The 26,670-nt window shown below is 37.3% G+C and overlaps 1 protein-coding gene across 5 annotated transcripts in view; it reads right to left on the bottom strand.

Moving 5' to 3' along the window:
• NFKB1 (nuclear factor kappa B subunit 1) overlaps positions 1-26,670 on the bottom strand; it is a 77,957-nt gene that overhangs the window by 42,232 nt on the left and 9,055 nt on the right. For 2 of the 5 annotated variants that reach the window (XM_078394623.1, XM_073001860.2), the window contains exons 1-5: positions 21,302-21,733; positions 20,497-20,609; positions 9,146-9,198; positions 6,592-6,679; positions 2,526-2,566 (exon numbers count right to left, since the gene is read on the bottom strand). In XM_078394623.1, the coding sequence (XP_078250749.1) occupies positions 2,526-2,566; positions 6,592-6,679; positions 9,146-9,190 (174 nt within the window). In that variant the 5' untranslated portion in view covers positions 9,191-9,198; positions 20,497-20,609; positions 21,302-21,733. Of the gene's footprint in view, positions 1-2,525; positions 2,567-6,591; positions 6,680-9,145; positions 9,199-20,496; positions 20,610-21,301; positions 21,734-26,670 lie in introns of those variants that run through there. The other 3 variants (XM_020805424.3, XM_073001858.2, XM_073001859.2) reach the window with 2 other exon arrangements.

The raw sequence follows: 26,670 nt of genomic DNA, 5'->3' as shown, positions 1-26,670 counted from the left end.
TATATCTATATCTATATCTATATATCTATAGATAGATAGATAGATAGATAGATAGATAGATAGATAGATAGATAGATAGATAGATAGATAGATAGATAGATAGATAGATAGATAGATAGATAGATAGATAGATAGATAGATAGATAGATAGATAGATAGATAGATAGGACAAATGACTGATACTCAAGGACATTGTTTACAACTCTGCTAACGATTCATTAGTCTTCAATGTGATGCACAAGTTTGTTTTTTGGCCACATACAAGCAAAGGCAGGAAAAACCATGTTGTCCAGAGGATTCTGGGATTTGTTGTTTAAAATGTAACCATTCTAGGCCCTGTCTACTTTGGTTCTGGATGAATTACTTCCTTTCCACTTAATGTACCTCTCAACATAACTGCAACAATACAAGGCAAAACTATATTGTGATCCTATTCTATAACCTATCATCTTCCTGGATCCTTATCAATTGTGATCTATAGCTAGCTGTCCTACTCATACAAGTGCTCTCAAAATGAGTAATAAACCTCAAGGCAGACACACACACGACTCTGTCCAAATCTTCTTCCATTTTAACATTACAATTAATGTTTGACTTCCATTCCAAGCTGGATATAAATGTTGCACCATTCTCAGGACCTGAAACCATGTTTTACAAGCACAAATAGAAAAAACAGAGAAAATCGTGAGCTCAAAGTCAGTACTGTACTGAGGCTGTGTGATGCAATATGCATCTGGAGCTCAAGGTAACTGATTCTCTCAGTGCTAGATGTGTTCAAGTACCAGTGGCCTTAAAGCAGAATTGTGAACACAACCCCTCTGGAGTTTGTGTCAGTCAGATTCACTTTGGATAGCTTGTCTTATAGGAATCTGCCCCCAAGCTGCGAGTAAAGCTTGCAAAATATAATTTGTTTGGGGATTCTGGGAGCTGTAGTCCAAAAGGGGAAAAAAATCTAAGTTCTGATTTTAAGAACAGAACGCATGCTGTTATTTTCTCTACAACTTTAAAGAAACAATGACAAGAAGAAATCTCTAGTGCATTTATCGCGGAAATCAAGTGTCTCCACAGCTACCTGGTTACCTCATTGTTGGTCAGACCTTATTAGGAAGAGGGACTAGAACTGGTTGGCAGAGGGCCTAATTCACATGCAGAAAGTTTCAGAATAAATCCCATACCTCTTTAGTTAAAAGAATCAGGCAAAAAATGATGACAACCTCTGCCTTGCATTTTGGGGGATTTCTGCCGGTCAGAGCATGGGCTACATGGACAAATACTCTGACCCGCTTTTATTATGTTTCATTTTTTATATTGATTTTAAAATCCCAGATCACGTTTTAACAAAATAATAGTCAGGAAGCTTGGGTTCATGCACCCTCTCTTTCCTCATCCAGGGATTCCATGTCACTAATCTTGGTTTCTGTATGGTTTGTGCCTGCCTTGTTCCTACAATTTGATCCTCACTTGCAGGGTAAGCCGAAGCCACAATTTGCTGGCTTTGATCACGGTGGAAAATTGTGGTCTATATCAAGCCACAATCAGAGATAAAGAACTGGGGTGAATGAATCGTCCTTGAAAACCTTGCTACAGGGCAGAGTGTAAATGCGTAATAAAACGGGAACTAGGTAATAAAGACTGCAAACCTAGGGCTCCTGGCTGCTTGTTCAAATAGTGGTAAAGGTTTTGCATTATATCTGAACCACAAATCTCATCATCTGTACAAATGGAATCTGCAGCAACCTGCTTTCAAAGACTGCTGCAAAAAGAATCATTTGTACATGAAAATAATGTGCTGATGATAAAGAACAACGAATCTAGGGGGTTAATCAATGCTGGAATTAAAGTGAAAACAAAGCAAAGAATCCCAGGGTAATCTGGCTACTTAGCATGCTTCTTTCTGAATTTAAACTTTGCATTTCCACACCATTTTTAAGCCTCCTTTGAAGAAACATGCATTCTTTATTGAAAAAGAAACAGAGCCATACAAGTGTGGGCTTGCTTCTTAAACTGTTATATTTACATACAGCTGCTTCATCAAAAACAGAAGGAAAACAGAAGAATTCAGTGATGGTGCTGCTGCTGGGTCCCACTGCCTTCTGTAAGATGTAGAAGGCCCCTCCCTCATACAGACTCTGATCTCCCCCCCCCCTCCGCACAAAAAGGAAACTGCTGGGGGTGGGAATCACAGAAATCTCCTGGAGCAGTCATGATACAGGACTGCAACAGAAGATGGAGACAAGTCATCATCATTCCATTGGCTTGAATATCGAAGTACATATTTGGGTCTCAGCCAGCACAATGAAATACTGAGAACTTTTTTAAAAAAAGGCAATTTTCCCTTCACCAATCTTCTGCCAAAATGCCAACAAAATATTACTCGTTGACAAATGCAGTATTAAATCACTCGCAATGAAATGGTCAGGATAGCAATATGTCCTACATTTAGCAGTCCAGCACTTAATTGAGATGTTCTTTTCCTAATTTAAAAGCCTCAAATTATTTTTAAAAATGCAATAATCTTTTCTTACCTGCTTAGGCTGCTCAACAATTTGAAGATATGGCCCATCAGCTAGGAAAAAAGAAAGAAAATGGTAGTTACAGTTTGTAAGAACATTTATAAAGTCACAATTTTAATATGATATAATTAGTCTTAAGAAAATGAGTTTTATGTTTTACTTTGTTAGTTGTGAAGATATAAATTTTGACTCGTACAACAGACAAAAGAAAATCTTGCAAGAAGTGTTAGGCATCAAAATTACATTAGGAAAGCCATACAATCACCTAACAGTAACATCAGAAGTATGTACCAAGGATACCATTAGTATTAAAGTATGCATGAGAGTCACTCCTGGGTAAATAATGGTTAGGATTATTACTTATTTATTCCTTCTATTCATTCCAACAACAGTTCTCTGAAGGATACAAACAAAAGCAACAACATATACAGTAGTGGAATAGTTTATACACTACAGTATTGCAGTGCTTCCCCACCTTAGATAACCAGGTGCTCTTAAACTATAACTCCCAGAAACCTCAGTCAGCACAGCTGGTAGTGAAGGCTTCTGGGAATTGCAGTCCAGGAACACCTGGGTTGCCCAAGGTTGGAAACCACTGCACTAGGAATGACAAAGGTGAACGATAAAATTTATCCATATCAAGTTTTAAGCATATGATGACAGATTTTGGAATACTGGAAAAAACAAAACAAAACAAAACAAGGAATGTCCTTATGTGTAGGCAGTTGTTCAACTTTATGTCTGCATCAAAATGTAAATTAAAATCATTGTGCTACACCCCGGCCTATTCACCTTTATTCTGCTATCATCTTCTATGTTGCTTTTGATTTTAAGTCCCTATATTTTTGTTTGTATTTCAATTGCAGTTGCATTTTAAAATTGTAGCTCCTTTTTTCGTCTTTTACATGATTGCATAAAATTATTGTAATTAAAATAATAGATTTTTTAAAATGCAGTTCTTTAAAAACTGCAAAAAATAATAATCAATTACTAGTAAAAATAAAAATAAATGAAGTCTTACAGCTGCATTTCAAATGAAATGGGTCTTCACAATTTTAGTTAACTTTACCTCAGTATATATTTTCTAATAATGTAATTCTGTTATCTCACTATTCTAAACAAAGCAAAGAAATAATTTCAATAAAACTGAAAATTTTTAAAACATGAAAAGAAACCACCATAAAACAAAACAGAATATTTCAAACCAGAGATTGAGAGGTATGATTAAAGCACACCACTGATTAATCATACGGAGAGCCAAAGGAGTACATTTCACAGAGAACTAACAAATGTGCTTAAAAAACTTCATAATGCAGGCATTAAAAATTTAACAACTTAAATGAAAAGGCTTAATTTTTTAAAAAAAATCTGGGCATCAAATAGATATTAAGGTAGGTGTCGGGCTGCTTTCTCTGGACGATGTATCCTACACTGCTATGGGAAAGACATTTTTGTCGGGTCTTCCTCTGTTCACAGGTTGGTAGGCTTAGATTTTATACTGTGGCTTAGCTTTAATATTAACCAGGTTTTACTATTTATTTATTTAGTTATTTACTGTATTGCTTTAGTTTTTGCATTGTTTTCAATTGCTTAGGCTAAATCCAGTGTGATGCTGGTGCACATAACTATATCCCTCCTCCCCCCTTTCTCCCTGCAACCCCAGAAACTGCCTGTGAACTACCTTTAGAGCAGTGGTTCCCAATCTTGGGTAACCCAAGCGTTGTTGGCCTGCAGTTCCCAGAAGCCTTCAGCACTGGCTGGGCTGACTCAAGAGACTGTCCCAACCCTCTGGACCAGGTTTTCAGGGTGCTTAGTGGGTTGTCATGATACACTCAACTTTGATGTCTAGCCTTAGATACAGATTCTTGTATACCTCCCTGGGGTTACAGAAATATAAAAATATGCACCAAAAGCCACAAATTATCTGTATGATAGTCATGCCAAATACATGAAGAAAACATGACAGTCAACCTTCAACAATGGCACTGTCATGTTAGAGCAGCCCCATACATTAGAAGCAGTGGCAATAAATGTATAACATGCAAAATGCTAGACATCATGCATGCCACATTCACATACAGCAGGGAAAAGAAAGGTGCCCTTCCCATCCTGTAAGCAAAAATTAAGCACTGTGAAAGGCAATCCAAGCCAGCTAAATAATGGACATGGAAAAAAGCAGGGAAGAGGGCTATGTTGGTCCCTGCCTCCCAAATTCTTCGACAGATGACAGCATCTCTCTTTCCACCTTTTTTTTTTTTCATTCGCTTAATGGTTGCTTGGAGGAGGAAAGAGTTGTGTGGAAAGTAAATAAAAGCAACTGCTAGGAAAATCAACCAGACTGGAGACTGGCTTTCCTTGACTACACCTACCCTCCTGAAGAATAAAGTGCCTGTCTTTGGGTTGCCTCCTTGGGTTCCAGCCCCATAAGGTAGTGCAAGCCCAGCAGAGCTCCAGCTGAGAAGAAAAGTGGGGGGAAGGGGGGTGTCACCTGACTTATTATTTATTTTATTAGATTTATTCCCTGCCCATCTAGACCAAAGGTCTACTCTACTGTAGAGATGGACTTCCATATTAACAACCTTCATCCCAATGTTTTTCCCTCACATTGTTACCATCATTGTATTCAGCTGCTATTGCTGCTGCTACCTTACTTGTGAGTAAACCAGGTAAACCGTACTGATGACTAAACCAGCTATCCAAAGGCCTGTCTCAACCCTTATCATGGGAGAATAAATATCTCCAATGTGAATGGAGTCTGCTAAAGTGCAAAATAAACTAGGTGGTGCTGAAAAGAAGAAATGTTTAAGCCCAAACCAGACCGCCCCAATTTTATCTTTCTGGACCGGCCTTCCGTCTGCTTGTCAGGTCTAATTCATCTTCAAGCAATTTGTGTTTAACCTGGGAGAACAAAATGTCATTTAATATAACTATATCATTGGCAAAAAAAAGGACACCTCTCCAAAAACCTTTCACCTTTGAAAAGTTGTAAATAAGAAAAAGCTCATTGTCAGAAAGTCCCCAAACTTCCCGAACTTTACATATCTCTCTCTATAGAAAGAAGAATTAACTGTACAGTAGTAATCCCTTTTATATTGCCATGTTCTTTGGCAGCACAGCATTTGACTGTCAAAAATGCTACGCTGGTTGGCATTTTCCAATTCAAAATGGAACAAAAGCCTTGTGCTATAATTTTGGCATACACAGCTTTATACAAAACCCTAATACGAATCCATAGAGTGGTATGTATTCAAACTACAAACCCTATTATACACTTTTATAATTCCAACTACAGTACCTCTAATAATAATTATGAAAACTTTCGCTCTCTTTATCTATCATATTTCGATCCCAATCCTTAGGCAAACAGGATCCAAATGCAGTTTAAATAAGATCAATAACAGAACAAGACTGTCTATGCTTGCATGCTTACTATCTAATAGACAGGGCACAAGTGGGAAAATTGATTAGAAAAAAGGGAAACTCATATACTACTACATAAAATAACAAATATTCCTCAATCTGATGTATAGTTAATCAGATCAAAGGATAACTGTTTCAGGTATTTTAACCTGCAAGATTTGTAAAACAAAAAACAGCCTTTTCAAATTGGTTTACCCTTTTCTTCTTAAAATACTGTTATTTGTTGATTAATGGTAATCAATCCCTGTTGTTAGACAGCATCATACTAATTTTGATTTTTGAGAATGCCTCTCTATGTCTCGTTTACCGTCATTCAACCCGCTTTTAACAAAAATTTAAATTCATAATTTAAAATTAAATACAAAAGCTTAGTAAAATTATTTTTAAAAAATAAATACAGCTTTTCTTGTAAAAAAAGTTAAAATGTAATTTTATTACTTAAGAAATAGCAAAACAAATCAAATGTAATATGAAGTATGATGAACATCTCACAAGATTAGCAGAACAAATCAAATGGAATATGAAGTATAATGAAAATCTCAGTCTTGTGAACCCTCAATCTGTTCCTTCGTGTTTTAGACAAACAGATGCCTCTCTGTGAGAGACTATTCAAAGCACTACAAATAAGTCTCTTCAGTTAAGCAACAATGGTTCTTACCTGTGCGGAATGGTAAATCAGGAGTAATCATGGTTGAGCTACTGAACATCTGATTAATCCCCATAGAGTAGTGGTCCACTGCATACACCTGAATTGAAAATGTTTGCACTTGTTAACCAGGTTACATGAAACCCTAACATGATTTAAATACACTACTGCTGTCTTTAAAACAGTTGACCAGGATCCAATGGCATTTTCCCACTGATTAAACTGGTTCAATTCAGCATAATTAAGGGCAACTTTGACCTGCCCTTCTGCATCTCTCCACCCTCTTTCCAAATTTAATGGTGGAGCATGCAGATTTGGGGCACAATATATTCTGCAAAAGCAGGTGGACAGAAGAAGAATGTCTGATTGCACTAGTGGAAGTTGTGGATTCTTGGGCCTTACTGCTTTTTGTTTTGGTGTTGCTTCTGTTTATCATCTTTTACTGATTGATCATTTTTGTAGTTGTATACTTATTGTTTTTAGCTTTAAATATTGTCTTTGAATGATGTAAGCTGCCTTGAGTCCTTCTTAAGGAGAAAGGCAGGGTAGAAATTATTTAAATAAATAAATTGGTATGCAAGTGTAACATTGGACTTAACCCGCTAATATCATAAGTAGTGCTTTTTGATCACAATTTATGCTTTTTAACATTTCTCATTCAGTTAATCACAGTACCAGAGTTGGCTCACCAAGATGATCAATATACATAATTTAACGAATTACTAGTAAATGTGCACCTAACATTCTCTTTATCGTGTCCAGTGGCTACAACCTACAAGACAGCCTAATATCAGCAACACGGATTTCCCACTGTCAACCACAGTAGAGAAAGAGAGCTCTGCTATAGCTAACAATAGTAACCACAGATCACATAACGTATGGGATTACGTTCAGAGGCAGAAGCCCTATACTTTGGTATGTGTGTATTCATGAACTTTAATTCACTTCCCCCAAATTGCAATCTATAAGGGAATGGAAGAAGCATTAATACTACGGAACTCCTACAGTTCCAATCTATTGAACTAACACATACTATGAGTCATTTTACATCATCCTTATCTGATACTGTGCCCTCTAGTTATTTTGGACTGCATTTCCCATGAGTCCAAGCTAACATAGTCAATGGTGAGGGACCATGGGAGATGAAGTCCAAGATCTGGTCTGCGCTTGTGTATCTAACTGTAATAGCTGGTACTTGGAAAAGTTCTTCCACTTGTTGTCTTTCTTCAAACTGATCCCAGATCCCTGTTTTACATGCACTTTTGTCACATCTCCCTAGTTCCAAGGCCCTACTGCAACTAAACTTGTGTCTGCTATGTGCCATTAAGTTGCTTCTGACTTATGAGAACTCTAATGGGGGGGTTTGAGGTATGTGAGACATACAGGGAATGGTTTACTAGAGCTACCCCCAAGAGAGTTTCCATTGCTGAGCAGGTTCCATTGAACTTAGCCATCTGACTCCTAGTCTAACATTCAATCCACTGTATCTCACCAGCTATCATAATCATATCATATCATAATCACACATTCTCTGCCTTCTTCCTTTGTTATTTCTTGTTTCAAATTTTTGGGCAAGGATCTGTCATGTTGTAATCGATAAAATTTCACGCATATTGATGGGTGTTTGTGTTTGTGTGCTGATGGGTGTGAGTGGATGTGCACATACATGTATGTGAACACATTTAACCATATGATGATTTGCACATATTGTCAAGTAATTTTCAGTAAGTCCCTAAAGATGAAGGAAGGTAATGTTTAGAGAAATGGCAGTCAACCCAGGTCAGGATGTAAAAAAAGAAAAAGAAATCAACACAAAGATGGTTATGCTTCACAGATTATTGTGGGTGGATACTACGCATTTGGAAAATTTACCTTTCACTTATTTGACCACAATGTAATACAAGAAGATCAGAGAGTGCCAAAAATTTGCAACTCCTACTCATTAATGAACAAACGAAGCAACATCTCAACCACTGGTATGACTCACACAGGATACAGTAACTTAAAAAAAGCAATACCCATCAAACGTTTTATAGGTCTGTGCTGCTAAAAGCTTACTTCGCAGTTTCTCAAAAATATGGATTGAACTATGTATGCTATAATTATTTGTGTTCAAAATCTAATCTCCCCCATCTGCTTCTAGCACTTTCTCACTCAGAACTGCAGATATTTATGAAACAGACACTGAGGTAGAGCATTTTTAATTGAAACAAATACATAAAATTATTTGAGCAATAGTTGCTGGTTTTCATCTAACAAAAAATTTCATTCAATGACATCTTGAGAGCAACAGAAAAACAAATCAGAACTAAATAGCAATAGCAGATTGTATTCTCCCATTAAATAAGAGGTCCCAGCCATACATTACTGCAGGGTGCAATCCCACCATGGTTTCATTCTTCATATTGTCTAGCTAAATAATGGTATATTTTGAGCCATTTCCTTTGAAAACTAAACACTGTCCTATCATTCTTAACTTTTTAAAGCACACAGGACAATTTTGCATGATGTTCTGCATACACTGTTTGCTTTACCCACATTGCTGTCATTCTAAGCAAATACTCACCTGAGGGTCTCCCATTTCCACGAGGTATGCACTCTCATCTGCCATCTTGACAGCTGAAATGATTATCAAGGTAACGGTTACTGCACAGTATCCAGATCCAATTCAAAGTGCTGGTCATTATCTATAAAGCCCTATATGGCTTGGGTTCAGGATACTTGAAGGACTGTATCTTCCCATATGAGCCTTCTCCACTCTTAAAACTCTCAGAGCAGGCTCTCCTTGTGGTCACATCACCATCACAGATATGCTTGATGGGGATACAAGAGAGAGCCATCTCTGCGGCAGCTCCCAAATTGTGGAATGCTCTCCCTCGGGATACAGTGGTGCCTCGCTTAACGACGATAATTATTTCCAGGAAAATCACTGTTAAGCAAAAATGTCGTAAAGCAAAATTAAAAAAAACCATTGAAACGCATTGAAAACCGTTCAATGCGTCCCAATGGGCTAAAAACTCACCATCTAGTGAAGATCCTCCATATGGTGGCCATTTTCTGTGCCTGTATAGTGAGGAATCCATCCCTAAGTACAGTGGGGAGCCATTTTAAGCACCCAGTGGCCATTTTGAAAACCCAACGATCAGCTGGTTTTGATCGTCGTAAAGTGAAAATCGGTTCCCGAAGCAGGGAACTGATCATTGCTAAGTGAAATTCCCCCATTTAGACCATTGTTTTGCAATTGCAATTGTAATCACAAAAATATCATCGTAAAGCGGATTCGTCATATTGTGGGGCAAGCATTAAGCGGGGCACGACTGTTTTAGGCTACGCCCCCCGCACGCTGATACTAAAGACACATTTTTTCTGATAGGCTTATAATAACTGAGGCCTGCATGCTGATTTTTAGCTGAGTACATTTCTTATTTATTTATTTATTTATTTATTTATTTATTTATTTATTCATTTATTTATTCATTTATTTATTTATTTATTTATTTATTTATTTATTTATTTATTCAATTTTTACCCCGCCCCTCTAGACAACGTCTACTCGGGGCGGCTTACAGAAATTAAAACACATTAAAACAATGAAGAAAAATAACTAGCATAATGCAATTATTATAATTAATACTATCCAAGATGGCAACATTAAGAACCAGAAGGGGGGGGGAAGAACTTAGGTGACTGGGGGGAAGGCCTATCTGAATAACCATGTTTTTAGTTGGTTTTAAAAGTTTTTAAAGTTTTAAATTTCTTAATGTATTTCAATTATTATTAGAGTTTAATTGCTTTAATAGACGTAGTCTAGAGGGGCGGGGTAAAAATCAAATAAATAAATAAATAAAATTAGTTGCATAATTTATTGTATTTTCAATTTTACTTGTGTTAACATTGTGACCTGCCTTGAGTCTGCTTATGGGAGAAAGTCAGCATTCAAATGACACTAAATAAAATAAAATAAACTGTATCATTAAAATCACTATGGGTGGAGGATAAAAGAAAAACACAGAGCTTCAAAAATTTACTTCATAGTAACATTCCACAATTGCATTCCAGAAAAGCAGCTCTTATATACTACGGAAAAATTATCCAGTTTTTAAAATTTATATATAACTATATAAATAAAACACTTTCTTAGATACTTTTTAAAATTTAAAAATGCAGCATCTGAAAATTTGAAGAGGGACAGCAAAATTATTTCACTGCTGTTAATCCTGTGATATCAGAGGTTTGATTTTAGAAATTTTAGCAAATCAAACCATAATTACATCTGTCAACCCATGAGAAACTGGGATGCCAGTCTCACAATGACGGAATTTATGCTGAAGAACCTCTGCCAGTGCTTAAAATTTTGTTCGTAAAATAAAAATGTGCTAAACCCCATTACTGTACTTGTATCTCTTCTTATAAAATCATTGTTCATTTTTAATGATGAGCTACAGTACATTTGCTTGTCTTCAAAAAACTGATTCAGATGTGGGCAGAGGGAAAATGCTACAGTTGGAAAGAATATGTCTTAAGACACCCTCTCCCAAACCACTGCAAAATTAGCAATAATCCTGTTGAAAGTATTCTAGGGTGCAGTCCCTCAAGGAAAGTTCTCCTGAATGAGCTTTAGTGAGTGAAATCAACCCAGCAGCACAATAAGGTTCCTGCACAACTCCCATGTCTTTTAAGCAGAGCTAACATGTCACAACCAACATTTCAATCATAGGTTTTGAACAGGCGAAAATTTTAAATGGACTGTGTCCCAACCCTATAACTAACTGATATCAATGGATGAGTCAGGTATAATTTTGGATGATTCAGACACGAGCAACTGATGAATGCAAAATATTGTCTGTATTGAGACAAGGGGGAAAAACCCATCCCATAACAGAGCCAATCCAAACAGTAGATGCATCTCTGCAAAACTTCTTGTCATCATCTAAAATTAATATACAGTATAATAAATGACTGGAGTTTACAACAGCATCACAGAGCTTAGCATATTACAGACTTTACCCGTCCATATGAGAAATTGATGTAGTTTTGACCACTGCTTTGTATGACTTGTAGCAGCCTATTCCTTGGAACCTTTGCCAGGATATAGATTTTAAATAGCACTCAGAAATAAACTGGAAGCCAATGTCAATGAAAGAAAACTAGAGTAATACTCAGCAAAATTTATTTCCTGGTGACTGTACACAGGATTGCAACTAGATTTAGTTTACTGAGTAAGGGCTTGATCACACTGCCAATTTACATCGATTCTACTCTCAACCTTTTTTATACTGATGTGAAGTCACATAGTATGTCAACTGTTACGCATGTTCAATTTGGTTTAAATTACTTCAGTGTATTTCTGACAATTAAAACGTGTTTGGGAAGCTACACTGGAATTGACTCAATTTCCGTTCTGTTTGATGAAGGCATAAATTGAGTTGATTGCCCCATCTGACTAAAATTTTGGCTTTAATTTTTTTTAAAGTAAGTGATACATGGATAAAACAATAGCACCACCTGATATCATATACTGTACTTGCAAGCACAGAGGAAACATCAGAGGTGACCTGAGTTGCTGACTGATGGAAATATATGATTTCATAGACAGAATGGAGCGAACAGGGAAGGTGTTTCTAATATTGAATGTATCAATGAAGTATAAAGCAATGTATTCTTGACAATACAAAGAAATTCATTCGTGGCCACAGTGCACTAAATGATGCATCGCTAAACATCTTTATAAGAAATTTTTAAAAACTATAGTGAAAAAACCATGATGCCAATGCTGCTCAAATTCAACATAGGCAAGTAAATCAACAGAAGTATTCACAACCACCAAACTGAATTGATTTAAACTGAGTTAGGTATTTTAAAAGCCCCCACCAACCAGTTGGGAAAAAAAACTCCTTTCCAGCCCAAATAAATTGATTTCACCTGTGTGCCCCAGAATTTATAAATCATTTTAAATAATGCTAATATTGATTTAATGGGGGTTCTTATTGTCAGTGGGTCCATGACGTAAACTAAGCATTTAGATGAGTTGAGGTGAATATGAAATTATAAAAATTAGATTACAGGCAAACTGGTTTTGAAGAATGTTTTTTGAAAAATGCCCAAGAGTTCAAGTTTCTCGAAGTCACTAGACAACATAAGCAGGAGAAAACCTAGCTAAAAAGCACCTATTTTTCAGGTTTCTTCCCTCTAAACTTGATTTTAGAAACAAGGTGCAGTCAGAGCAGTTAGTAGGGCTGGCATGGAATAAAGAGTTCTTGATGGGATCGGAGAATAGAAGTGTAGTCCGGTACTGCACTGCAGCCTTAAAAATAACACAACAGGCAACTTCATATGCATAGTTCACTGGATACTTCTTTATTCACATGTATGGAAAGATGTCTTGCTATTTCGAAATCAAAAGTCTGTTGTGTAACAATAAGTAGCACACATGTATAAAGCAAAAACATAAGAACATGTGGAAAATGCTCATACAGTGCAGGAGTCATTAGTCTCTTCAACACTGGAAGAACAAAGAAAACGAACTAGATATATGCCCAGGCTTTGAAATTATCAAGGGATGCCTTTCTCTTGGGCTCACCACTGCCACAGGTACATTTTGTAAGGATATGCAAGGGGGCCTTCTCTATCCCTGCTCCCAAGCTCTGGAACTCCTACCCATAGTCTTCCTCCAAGCAGGCAAAGTAACTGGCCACCTGAGAGAGGGTTCTTAAAATAATTCTTTAAAATATATTTTAAACAGTTTTAAACTGTTCTTATCCACTAATTTCTAATTTGCTATATCTCTAATTCTTTTTAAATATTGTAATAATTTATTATTGTTGTTTTAAAATATTGTTTGTTTTAATAAAGTAAATCACTTAAGGTCCTCTTCAGGAGAAATGTGGAATATAAATAATCAGTAAATCAATCAGTATTATCATATTGATGACAGCCAACTCTAAACTAACCCTACAGCAGTGGTCCCCAACCTTGGGCCTCCAGATGTTCTTGGTCTACAACTCCCAGAAGCCTTCACCACCTCTGCTGGCCAGGATTTCTGGGAGTTGAAGTCCAAGAACATCTGGAGGCCCAAGGTTGGGGACCACTGCCCTACAGGACCTCTTGCATTTGGTTTTATGTATATTCAAATATCACACAGACATGACAAAAACCCCAGAGACTCTGCAGGAGAATGGGTTGAACTGAGTCCCTCAGCAACAGTCTGCAATATATATAAGACTGACACTGCAATATATGTAAGTCACTGCAAAACAATTATGAAATACAAGTGGTGCCTCGCATCACGATGTTAATTCGTTCCAGCGAAATTGCTGTAGAACAAAAACATCATGATGCGATTTTTAAAAGCACATAGAAATGCATTAAAACCAGATTAATGCGTTCCTAGGGGCTTCAAACTCACTGTCCAGTGAAGATCCTCCATAGCATGGCCATTTTCGCTGCCTGTGCAGCGAGGAATCCGTGTGAAAACACAGCGGGTGGCCATTTTGTTTACCCGGCAGCCATTTTGAAACCACCGATCAGCTGTTAAAAAATCATTGCTTTGCGATGATCGGTTCCCAAAGCAGGGAACCGATCATCGCAAAGCGAAATTCCCCCAAAAGTTCGTTGTGATGCAATTTCGTCGTCAAATGGCGCACCCGTCTTGCAGGGCACCACTGTACTATATCCAAAATGATTTTCCTTAATCATATTACTTGGAAGCAAGAAATTAAGAGAGGCTTCCTTCCGGTTACTTGTCATGATAATTTCCTGGCACATCACTTTCTTTGCATATTAAAAACTCTAAGAATGTTAAGATATTTTTTGAAAATATGGAAAACATAAAATGAATAAGCATCAATAATAATGAATGACACTAAAAAACAACAATTAGCTGAACTGTAGTTGCAGGGAAATAACAAAAGAATCTCTATTTGCATAGAGCCTTGTAGCAAAGCAGTTAAACTGCAGTACTGCAGTCGAGACTGCTCATGGTCTGAGTTTGGTTCTAATGGGTTGACTCAAACTTCCATTCTTTCAAGGTTGGTAAATTGAGTACCCAGCTCACTTGTGGGAGGGCAATGTGTAGCCTACATAATTAATTTTTAAACCACCCAGGGAGTGCTTTAAATACTACAGGGAGGTATATAAGCAGCACTTTTGTTTTAGATGTATTTTCTTTTTCAAGACTGAACTGGATCCAGACTGACATTATTCTACAGGCATGGAGATCCGAAATAAAAAGCCACTTGGATCTTTAAAGGAGGGCTGATTAAAGGGGAAGACAGGGGGGGAAAGTGGAAGACAGTAAAAAAAAAACACCAATGTGGCTTCACAAAAAGCTCAGAGAGGAGCTGAATATAAACAAATGACACATATAGGAGGTGGAAGGAAGGAAGGCTACAAAGGAAGAACACAGACAAGTAGCAAACAACACTCTATAACCCCTCCAGGCAAATGTGAAGTACAAGTGGAAGGACAGGTTGAGATTGTTAAACAAATAGTGAAAGAATACTGAAAGAATACCTGGTTATTCTAAATGAGTTCACATCTCCAGAGCCAGATGAGCTGTATCCAAGAGTATTGAAGAAACCAGCTAAGGAACTCTCAGAACCACTATTTATTATTTTCTTGAAATCATAGAGGATAAATGACATGCTCTATGATTAGAGAAGAGCTAACATTGTCCCTGTCTTCAAAAAGGGCAAAAAGGAGGAACCTGGGAGCTGCAAACCAGTCAATCTGATGTCAATTCCAGGGAAAATTCTGGATCAGGTTATAAAACAGTCATTCTGCAAGCACCTTGAAAACAATGCAGTAATAACTAGAAGCCAACATGGATCTATCAAGAACAAATCCTGCCAGACTAATCTTATCCCATTTTTGATCAGGTAATCTCCCTGGTAGATGGTGAGAATGCTGTAGTCACAATATATACTGATTTCATCAAAGATTTGACTTTTAACTGATGCTGCAGAACACATACAACTGGAACATGGAATGTGAGAAGTATGAATCAATGTTAACTGGAAACCTAGAGCAAAAAATTGAACATATAAACATTGTAGTGTTTTGTCTCACTGAACTAAAGTGAATTGGAATGGGATATTTTCAGTCGGGCACTGCTTTCTTTATCCTATGCCTTTAACAATTCAATTTTCAAAACACTATCTTCTGCACCAGTAGTTTGACTTCATAATAATGCCATGGATACAGATGAGTGATAAAGGCTTCTAAAATGCCTGTTGTAAAGGAAGTGAATGAGGAGGAATTTTCTAGTTCTCACATAATATCAGAACCTGGGGTCATCCTACAAAACTGAACTGTGGGTGAATCTACACAGAAAAAACAAAGCATATCTCAAGGCAGCACACAATTAAAGCACAGAATTGGGTGGTAGCCATCCATTTACACCCAAAACTCAGAAAAACAGGGAATTCATAAACTTAAATCTAACTTGATTTAAAGGATGTGTAGTTATCCTTTAAGGTCTTTTACAGCTTTACGAGTTGCAAATCAGAAGCAGGTTGCTTTCATTTGGTGACTAGAGGAAACAACAACCTCAGTTTACGTGTTTATTGTGCAACATGGCAGTTATGCCAAATATTTTAACAGCAACAATATTTTACCCAGCCAATTCCTCCTTATTGTTCATCTGGTCTGTTTTGGTCTCAGATTAGTCAAATTCATGAAGCAAAAGGCAATGGCTGCTTATTAGTCTTGATGGCTATATACTACATTGTGAATCAGAGAAAGAATGTATTTGAGTATCAGTTGCTAGGGAACAAGGCTAAGCGAGCGCCTGTTTCTCAGATGCTGCTTACATCTGATTAACAACTGTGAGAAGAGATTGATAAGGTGAGCCTTTGGTCTGATCCATATATATATTATATCTGTCAATCCAGCCTTACTCATAGGATGCAAAATCCTACAACAAGGCAAGATGTTTAATTAGGACCATCAAGATGCCACAGAATAGTAAGTAACGTCCTTGTCCTACAGGACTCTTTATCAAGCAGGATGTTAAATAAAGCTGAGTGATGGACCTGAGGACTAGAAAAGATGTTAAAACCAGGAGCCCTGTGGTTTGTTGACAGTCTTGAGATGGAACACTGGTGGAATTGTGCCACATTAATTAAACTGTGCTAGAGGACATGAGCTTTCAGGTTGCACCACCGGCACCTTCATTTAAAAGACCATTAATCTAGCTATCACTCAAATCTATTATACATGACACTTGTAAAGTCTCACCCAACTCAACCTCTGCTCTGCTTGGTTTCTTCTCCCTCTTCCACTTATTCATCAGCTGAACTATTCATTTCCTGCTAGACACTGTAACACAACCTACTATGTCAGAGCAAGTGGTAGTGCAGCAGGAAAACTGGGTGCTTCCAGACAATGCTTTTGTCTTGCTATTAGTGGGTATGAACCCCTGGTTCGGCAATTGTGCCAATTCAGCTGACAGTTAAAAAGGTATTCCGCAGTTTGGGGAGGGGCACCTCCAGAAGGTCCCCACTCAAAAGTAGCGCCCTGGCTTCCCTGGCCCGCCTCCTCTGGGTGCTGCCTCTGAGTGAGCACCCACTGGAGAGGGCCTAGTCTGGGGATGAATTAGGAGGAAGGGGACGACATGGCAGAATCTTTTGAGTCAGTTATGAGCAACACCTAAAGGACTTCAGTCAAGGGTATTTGAGGGCTGGACCATAAAGAAGGCTGACTGCCAAAGAATGGATGCTTTTGAATTGTGGTGCTGGAGGAGACCCTTGAGAGCCCTGGACTGCAAAGAAATCAGACCCATCCATTCAGAAGGAAATCAACCCTGAGTGCTCACTGGAAGGACAGATCCTGAAGCTGAGGCTCCAATACTTTGGCCATCTCATGAGAAGACTCCCTGGAAAAGATCCTGATGTTGGGAAAGTGTGAAGACAAGAGGAGAAGGGGACGATAGAGGATGAGATGGTTGGACAGTGTCTTTGAAGTGACCAACATGAATTTCACCCAACTCTGGGAGGCAGTGGAAGACAGGAGGGCCTGGCGTGCTCTGGTCCATGGGGTCACAAAGAGTCAGACATGACTAAACGACTAAACTAAAACATCTCTCCAAGTCAGCTGCTTGGGTTTTCAGATCTTCAGAGAAGGCTTTTCTCTTTGTCCCACCAACCCCACTGGTAACATGGAACTGACCATTTTGGTGGCTGGTCCCAGGCTGCAGAATGGCTTCTCAGGCTGGCTTCCTCCTTGCTGCTCTTCTGTCGGCAGGCAATGTCCTTTTTTTAAAGTCAGGATTTTAATATGTAAACTGCTGCTCAGGAAGGGATTTTAGGAAGAAATTAATAGATGTGACACTTTTTAATTATTTAAGCACCTTCTTATGATGAATATGTTAAACAGTTTCTAATAGTGCAATTTATTTTATCTGAAAGGTGAAGATCAATATAATGGACATCCCTAATATTTTCCCCAAAAGGCAAAAGAAGGAGAGAAAACACTCCCCGCCACACACAAAACAAGGAAGTAAAGATAATGTTTCATTAGGAAGAGGTGCAAGAAAACAAAGATTGTCCCTAATAGGCTAGGTTTAAAAAATAAAGCACAAGATGACTAAAGCACACTATGTCAATATAGGGACATTTTCACATTTCACTGCTTGTAGTAACAATAAACTTAGAAAGTAAAGGTCCACACTTTTACTTCATTGATAAATATGTTGCACCATGCTCAGAAGAATAATGAAAATTAATCCACAAGACTAGTTATAGCTTCCTATCAAGCTAACATTTGTATGGCACTTGTTTGAATAACAAGGCAATAATCAGAAGGATGAGTAAACTAAACACATTACAAGCAGATAATCAGTTAATACCAAAATATTATGGAGTCTGACTGCATATCACCATTACAATATTTCAGTCTTTCAACTGAGCTTTACAAAGTAGACGGATTTTCTTCCTTTGATCATGAATAGCTAATTTTCATGGGAAACCAGTTATGTCAGGCTTACAGCTCCTTTGCAACACAGTTGCTGATCAACTACTTATCATTCCATTTTTCTTAAGAAACTGTGGCCACTGTTTTCACAGCCCTTTTTATTAGGAAACATTAAAAAGAAGGTCTGCTTTGAACTTCCAAGTGACTAATAAATAATAAATGAATAAAACAGGAAGCTTCGGCTAGAGTTGGATTTTCCTGTTGCAACCACATGTGCTCTAAAACTCCATGCCTGAAACAGGCATGATTTTATTTATATTGGTTAGTGTAGGACAAAACTTTAAACCAATGCCTAAAAAGTCTATCAGCAGGACACCAGAATAACCAACATTTCTCCCCAGTACAAGCTATCATGGTGGGGTAGGGGTAGGAGATCACCACTATGGACTTGTTTAGTATAAACAGGCATTATATACAGTACAGTCATGCTCCGCTTAACGATTACCCCGTATAACGACAAATCAGCTTCATAACAATGTTTTTGTGATCGCAATTGCGATCGCGAAACGATGTTTTAATGGGGGTTTTTTTGCTTTGCAACGATCGGTTCCTGCTTCGGGAACTGATTCTTTGCATTATGACGATCAAAACAGCTGATTGTCGGGTTTTCAAAATGGCCACCAGCTGCTCAAAATGGCTCCCCACTTTAGGAGGCATTTTTTGCTTAACAGGCACCCAAAATGGCCGCCATATGAAGGATCTTCGCTGGGCGAGCAAGTATTCAGCCCATTGGAACGCATTGAACGGTTTTCAATGCATTTCAATGGGCTTTTTTCGCTTGACGAAGTTTTCGCTCTACAGCGATTTCACTGGAACAAATTAACGTCATCAAGTGAGGTACCACTGTATATCGCAGAAGTGAGTACAACCCAACACATTTCATAAATATCTTAGTATATCTTTTCATGTGACAACACTGAAGAAATGATGGCTACAATGTAAAGCAGTGAGTATACAACTTGTATAACAGTGTAAATGTCCTGTGCCCTCAAAATAACGCAATGCACAGCGGTTTAATGTCTAAACTGCAGGCAACAAAAATGCGTATACCCCTAAGTGACATTTTCAAAATTGGGCCCAAGTATGTGTGTGTGTCCTCTTCATGTGGCAGTTTCTTCGCTCTTTTCAGTTCAGTCATTCAATCTCCAAATGTCATTTTAATACTTTAGCAAAAGCATATTGTATCTCTCATACAAAAATTTTCCTCACAAAGAATATACATAACACTTTCTTAGGGATTGGCCCTATCATGAGGCAAAGTGAATAACTGATGTCTGACAGCTGATTTTGGGTGTCACAAAGGAGTGATACAGTACTACTCTTTCAGTGTATTGTTACTGTATTTTTATTTTAAGGAAAAAAATGTTTCAGGGACTTTTTGTTTCAGATGCCAAAAAATATTATTTTGGCCAGCTTTACCTACTTTAAAACTAATGCAAGCATCACCCATGGTTTCAGGCTACACACCGTATTTTTCTGTTTATAACACCCCTCCATTTATAAATCCACCCACACCCCAATTTTCTAATCCAAAAATTAAGAAAACTGAGCTTTGAGGATTCAGCCTCTGGGCTCAGAATGTCAGACATTTTGTCTCTGTTGAATCTTGAGCCTACAAGCTCCACCTCTAAAGAGGTGTGTTCCAGTTTGCGAGAGCTGAAAAGACCTGTCAATGAGAGGACATTCTGATGGTCACTCATTGATAGGGTCATCATGAGTCAGATGTGACTTCATGGCACATAACAAGGACCAACTTTTCTAGCACAAATCCAGCAAATGAAAATGTTAAGACAAAACATGGGAATGCAAAGAACCTGCCAAACACACACACCTCTACCAACACATTTATCATTCCTAAGATGGCACCTGTTGCCATTAAATGCATCTAGTTTACTAAAAGATAAAACTTATTTAGCTTTTATACTGTGAGAATTAGCCAACACGTACATCACCGTCGTCGTTTAGTCATGTCCGACTCTTCGTGACCCCATGGACCAGAGCACACCAGGCCCTCCTATCTTCCACTGCCTCCCATCATAAAGGTCACTATATAATTATCACTACAGAGAGAAAACAAGTATTGCTGTTTATACATATACTTACGTAGCACCAAGCCCCACTAAAAGCAACAGATTGTTCTTCTAAGTAGACAAATGTAACACTGCACTGTAAATTTTGCCCAAGGATGTGGTGGTTCTCCTTTGCCTTTCTAGACCATATTTTAATACTTAAAACAAGAAATATGAGCAAAACTGTTATTTTTGTATGTCTGTGTCCTTCAAAAGACAGAGCTGCAGAAATAATAGTAATACTGTATTGTTACGCAGCATTAATTCAGATTCTATCCCAGGAAAACCACATACTACAACATGAATGAATTATCGCTTTGGCCTGCAACTGAGCTGACATCAGGTAAGGATCATTCAAGGCATAATTGCTCATGCTTTCCTTGCAGTCTTAAAAGGTAAGAACATTTTTAAAAAGTACATATCATCAAGATGCCTACTGTTTCAGTCAATACTGTGTTCACAGATTACATCCACAAAATTCAGAAATTGTATATGATGTACCATAAAAAAAACCCAATGCAAATGCTTCATATTTCACCAGTCAGAATGCTTTCAGCAAAGCAGTATTTGTCAGCTAAAGCTGGTAAATGCATAACTTGGAAATGAAACAAGAGGAACAAGATGCAACTGGAGAGAGCCCTACAAAAACAGACCTTGCGTAATTAAACAATTTCTAGACTTACATCACTGCAGTATTACTGAGCAAGCAAGACAGCAATCATTCCAATATTGTACATGTGCCTGCAGTACATGTTGTATGCTCCTGTGCCTATTCTAAACACCTGGAGCAATGGAGGAAAAAAAAGAGGAGGATTTCTTTATACTGCTTATGAACAGCAAGTAAACAAGAGGTTCAGCTTATGTTTTTGTGCACATTTAAACATAAAAACAAATCAAGAAAGTCTCAAATTTAAGGAGGACTGAATTATCATAGATATTAATGAGCATTAACTTCTCTGAAAAACCTGAAAAAGAGAATAATTATAGATGGGAAAGAAATTTATTGATTTGCAAATTAAGTACAAATACACTAACACAGAAATGTAAACACAAAGAGGAAGTTCTTCCAAGAAGTAGTAATGCAGCTGAAAGAAAGAAAGAAAGAAAGAAAGAAAGAAAGAAAGAAAGAAAGAAAGAAAGAAAGAAAGAAAGAAAGAAAGAAAGAAAGAAAGAATATTAAAGTGACTTAGCTTGAAATCATTTTGGAAATAAAAGGGACTTTAGGAATATATTTTTCAGCCAAGCCATTCACTCTTCAATCCTGTATTTGTAGGGCACTGTTTCCATTCTAGTCTGTTTTACAAAACATGCAGAAAGATTTGTACAGTTGTAGTATGCACAGCTGGGCAATTCCTATATTAAAATGTTACAAATGAGCATTCAGTTCTCTAGTCTAGCACTCTTCATCAGGCTACAAGGAGTGTCAGAATTTTTGTTGACCATGAAATTTTCACTAAACTAAAAGTTGACCAAACATTTAAAATGTAGCAAAACTAGAACAAACCATTCTAAATTTCATAAACAAATCTTGGATTGTAAGTTTTTTTAAAAAAATCAGAATTAGAACAAAATTGACTTCTTTTGCCTTTCCTTGAAAAGGTAAAACACTCTTCCAAAATTTGGCCAGAATCCTATCAATTAGTTACACTCGCATGTGTTCAGTAGTATAAACTGCAGTAGTGAATTAACTTATTATTAAGTTGCCATTTATATTTTTGTCATGCACCAATTCATGTGACTGCACAAACAAGAGATACAAGGAGTGATTTTTTAAACTAACAGCAGTGTGCCACTGCAATTAATGCTACTGCATATACACCATAAAGTTCTGACCATTATTATTAAATTATTTTGAAAGTATCCCTTTTTATTTCACTATTACTGTATATTCGTTATTTATTTTGTGTGAATGCCTAAATATTTATTTTAAAGGCTGAAGCCTAGGGAATGCTGGCATTACAAACAAGGTGAACTTGCATGTTTTTCAGACCCTTCTTCAGGCTTATTTGCTCCCCATTTTTTCAGCTTCTCATCTCAAAGAATTCCAAATAATGCAAAAGCTTGCATTGTTTGTAACCTTCTCGTAAGCTAACAGATGCATTACTAAACTATAATTTTGCAAAGGCCAGTTTTTCTGCTAAATGTTACACCTACATTCCCTAGAACAATCACAGCAGGAATAACAACTACATATAGCAAGTATTATTATTATTATTATTATTATTATTATTATTATTATTATTATTACTACTACTACTACTACTACTACTACTACTACTACTACTACTACTACTACTACTACTACTACAAGCCATGTTCAATCCAAGGCCAAATTATTTTCAGTACACACGATTAGAAAATAATTATAAAGCAAGGTGTAAGTGATGTACAATATTTAGGGTCTGTCATGAATCTAAAGAAACAATTAATCTTGGCATAGCCACACCCTATGCTGGCATCAACAGATTATATGTGTGGAAATACCCAAGTTGCAAAGAACATTTTTTCAGCAGTTAGATAAATTTTAGAAATAACTCACATCTTAACCTCTGTATTATAAATCCCAGTCACCTCCAATTTTAAAAAATGAAAGCTGAGTACAAGACTGGGACAAACAAGTTATCACAGATGAAACAGCTGATTTTAATTAGCCAGATGTTATATTTTTAGATAAGCAAGAAAGAAAAGCATACTTTATAGAAGTTGGCATTCCATCAACAAGCAATCTCAAAAGGCCAGAAAAGCATCAACATTGCAAAATATCAACATTAAGCCAAGTAAGTGAAAAGAAGCAAGATCAGGTCATCCTCTTCCCCATACTAATAATTTCAGCAACAAGGGTCATTCCAAAAAAATTAGTTACCAATTTAAGACTGTTGCCAATAACTGCTAATTGCTTCCTGAAATTCCTTAAGTCAGTGATTTTGCTAACATGTCGTCTCACCCACAAAATTTTAGGACCTGCCTCTTAATTTTTAAACTTGACGTTTTGGTCTGCCCCCACACAGCAGCAATGCTGAGGAATAAGAAGTGCAATTTCATAATGGAAGTAACATGCCATCAAGTCCAGCATTTTCTAGGTAGAGTGCTCAGATGTGGTTTGCCATTCACTCGCAAGTGGGTGGGCAACTTTGGGGCCATGCAGTCTGCCTAAGGCTACACAGGCTGTTTCTTTTTCTTAGGAGGCACAATGGGGAGCAAAATTCTGCCTCTGGCACTTAATTCACTGTGCTATCCAGCCAGCTGCTCTCTATAATATTCTACCTTATTTAAGCTTTCAGTAAAAGTACCAACCACAGATTATCTGAGCTCCTCACTACAAGAACATTACAGACATATGGAAAACAAATGATTATTTGGGACTAGCAAAGAGTCTTCAAGGGAAAGAGAAACAACTACAGTATAATGAATCTTGAAGAGACCTACATGAGAAAGAAAGTAAACTCAAGATATTCTTTACTCATAGGCCACAAGTCTTTTTGCAATGGAGTATAAGATCATACATATAAACAGAGTTTAGAAATGTTACTACTGTATATGCATCACAGCTCAGTAGTTTAGGTATCTGGCTGCGGAACCAGAGGTTGGCAGTTTAGTTTCCCACTATGCCTCCTTGACAGAGGCCGGATTCAATGACCCATAGGGTCCCTTCCAGCTCTGCAGTTCTAAGATTATTATTACAGAATCTCTTGGCCTTGGTTTGGGGTGGGAGCAATAGGAGTTGAGCTACAAAATGTAGTGTTTCGAAGCGGAGTGGTTAAGTGCGTAATCATAAATTGACCCTTTCCAAACACAACTTCCAGTAATCTTAGATATATGGTGGTATCACACGTATGATGCCATACATATTCACAGAGGTAATCTGTTCCTTTCTCAAAACTCTTAAAGCATTGCAAAAACATCCCAGGTCTTTCTAAACAAATCCTCATTTAAATTAAAAGTTTAAATTGTTCCCTCCCCTGCCAATTTATTTCTACCTGATAGCAGCCAGCAATCATGGTTCTTTTTACAGCACCGATAACATGGAACACAGATAATGTGAGACAGAAATCTATCATAAGCAGCATACTAGCTCACCGTTGTCTCTTTATGCAAAATAAATTAAAATAAAATTTAAATTTTAAAAAAAACCCACAGCCAATACAACAACACTAGCCCCCCAGATAGATGCATTCTGGTTAATTTATTCCTTCTAGTTGCAAACAACACAAAAATGTCAGGGAATGGACATTACCACACTCACTATGCGTTCCTTGGAGTTGCTTCATGTTATTCACTGCATCTGAATCACTAGGGCATGAGTATAATTCCATATGTTATTGGGCTTCAACTCCCCATCATTAGTCACCACTGGCCATCCTGGCTAGATACAATGGACTGCTAGAATTGTCCAGTCTTGTCTTAGTCCTGCTAATCTCAACTACAGTAGACCCACTTAATCAATGGGATTTACACAAGTGTTGACTTGCTCTTCAGTTCTTGATTCAGTAATTAACCAGCTACTGATTAATTCAGTTACAATGTTAATTCTATTTTGGACTAGCAATTGGATTTAGGCCTCAGAGTCTAGCAGACAAACTTGTCAGTCATACAGAAACCAAAAAAAAAAAGGCAGATACAGCCCTAAGAAATGCCACAGAGACAATTAGTTATTTAGTTATATCATATACAGTGGGGTCTCGACTTACGAACTTAATCCATATTGGAAGGCAGTTCTCAGGTCGAAAAGTTCTTAAGTCGAATCTGCATTTCCCATAGGAATGCATTGAAAACCATTTAATCCGTATCTGCTCTTTTTGTCCATAGAAACTAATGGGAAGCTGCTATTCCGCCTTCTGCCACTAGAGGGGGATATTTTTTCTTTTTTCCTTTTAACCTAAGATGACTTAGCTTTTTAAAAAAGGGAAAAAAGAGTTCATAACTCGAATCTAAGTTTGTAAGTCGAGTCCATATATTCCTATGACAGCGGTTCATAAGTTGAAACGTTCGTATGTCGAGCCATTCGTAAGTCGAGACCCCACTGTGGGAAAAGTACATTCAAATTTCATTTAGCTCTAAATTCATTAGTTAGCCTTGAGTCAGTCATAATCTCTCAGCCTAAGTAACTATAAATGTAAAGTATGGGTAGAATGGGAGAAAGGGGCAGTTCTCCTCAAAATTTTACAGTGTCCCTCTGCCCTAGTGGGAAGACAGCACTGATGTAAGGTGGGGTGGGGGGACAGGTATGCTTCCCTGACCACCTTAAAGGGGAGCTCAGAGAAACAAAGCAATAACAAGTAGACCATTTTAGGATTTTATACTTGCTTCATTTTTGTCTAAAAGGTTCTGTCCATATTAAACAAGTATTGTTGTTGGTTATAACTCCATTTAATTTCAGTGGAATTTCTGTCTTCCTCTATTAACTGCAGCAACACTGCATGGATTAAACCCAAATCAACTAGCCTTTCCTAATTAGATTTGGGCTATTACTCCCATCATATCTGACCATCAGCCATGCACCCAGGGATGACACAAATAGTCACTAGGCATGCCAGAAAACCATCTGAATAAGCCAAAATTAAACACAAAGTTTGCAACCCATGTGAGAAAAAAGGAATAAAGAACGCTTCCGTGTATTGTAAAGTCTCCATGGTAGAATGACAAAGGACACACTCCTAGCCATCAATAATTATTAGCTGCATAAAATATTGGACTGTGCAGTATTTATGCAGACCATTTGCAACTTCTTAATTAATTAAATGTAAAACGGGGAACTTTAAAAATATGTCAATCAAGCACACTTCAAACACCTTATTATATGTTAAATATATTAAATAGTCAAGGCTATTACAATGACTTCAGACTAGCAGTCACAGATCATTTGGATACTGATCCATCAATAGGACTACAACATTTGCCCACATGACAGCTTTCCAGACTCTTGATTATTTATTTATTTATTCGTTCATTTATTTATTTTAATTCATTTATTTATTTTCAGCATTCATGGAATTATTTTATGCCCATCGGAGTTCCCGAAATGATGTGTAGTAAAACAGAGTCTACATTCACA

The sequence above is a fragment of the Pogona vitticeps genome, chromosome 5, assembly GCF_051106095.1.
Source record: "Pogona vitticeps strain Pit_001003342236 chromosome 5, PviZW2.1, whole genome shotgun sequence".
NCBI classification, from domain to species: Eukaryota; Metazoa; Chordata; class Lepidosauria; order Squamata; family Agamidae; genus Pogona; species Pogona vitticeps.
Note: the sequence above shows the minus strand (reverse complement) of the source record. Positions and strands in the feature narration are given on the sequence as shown.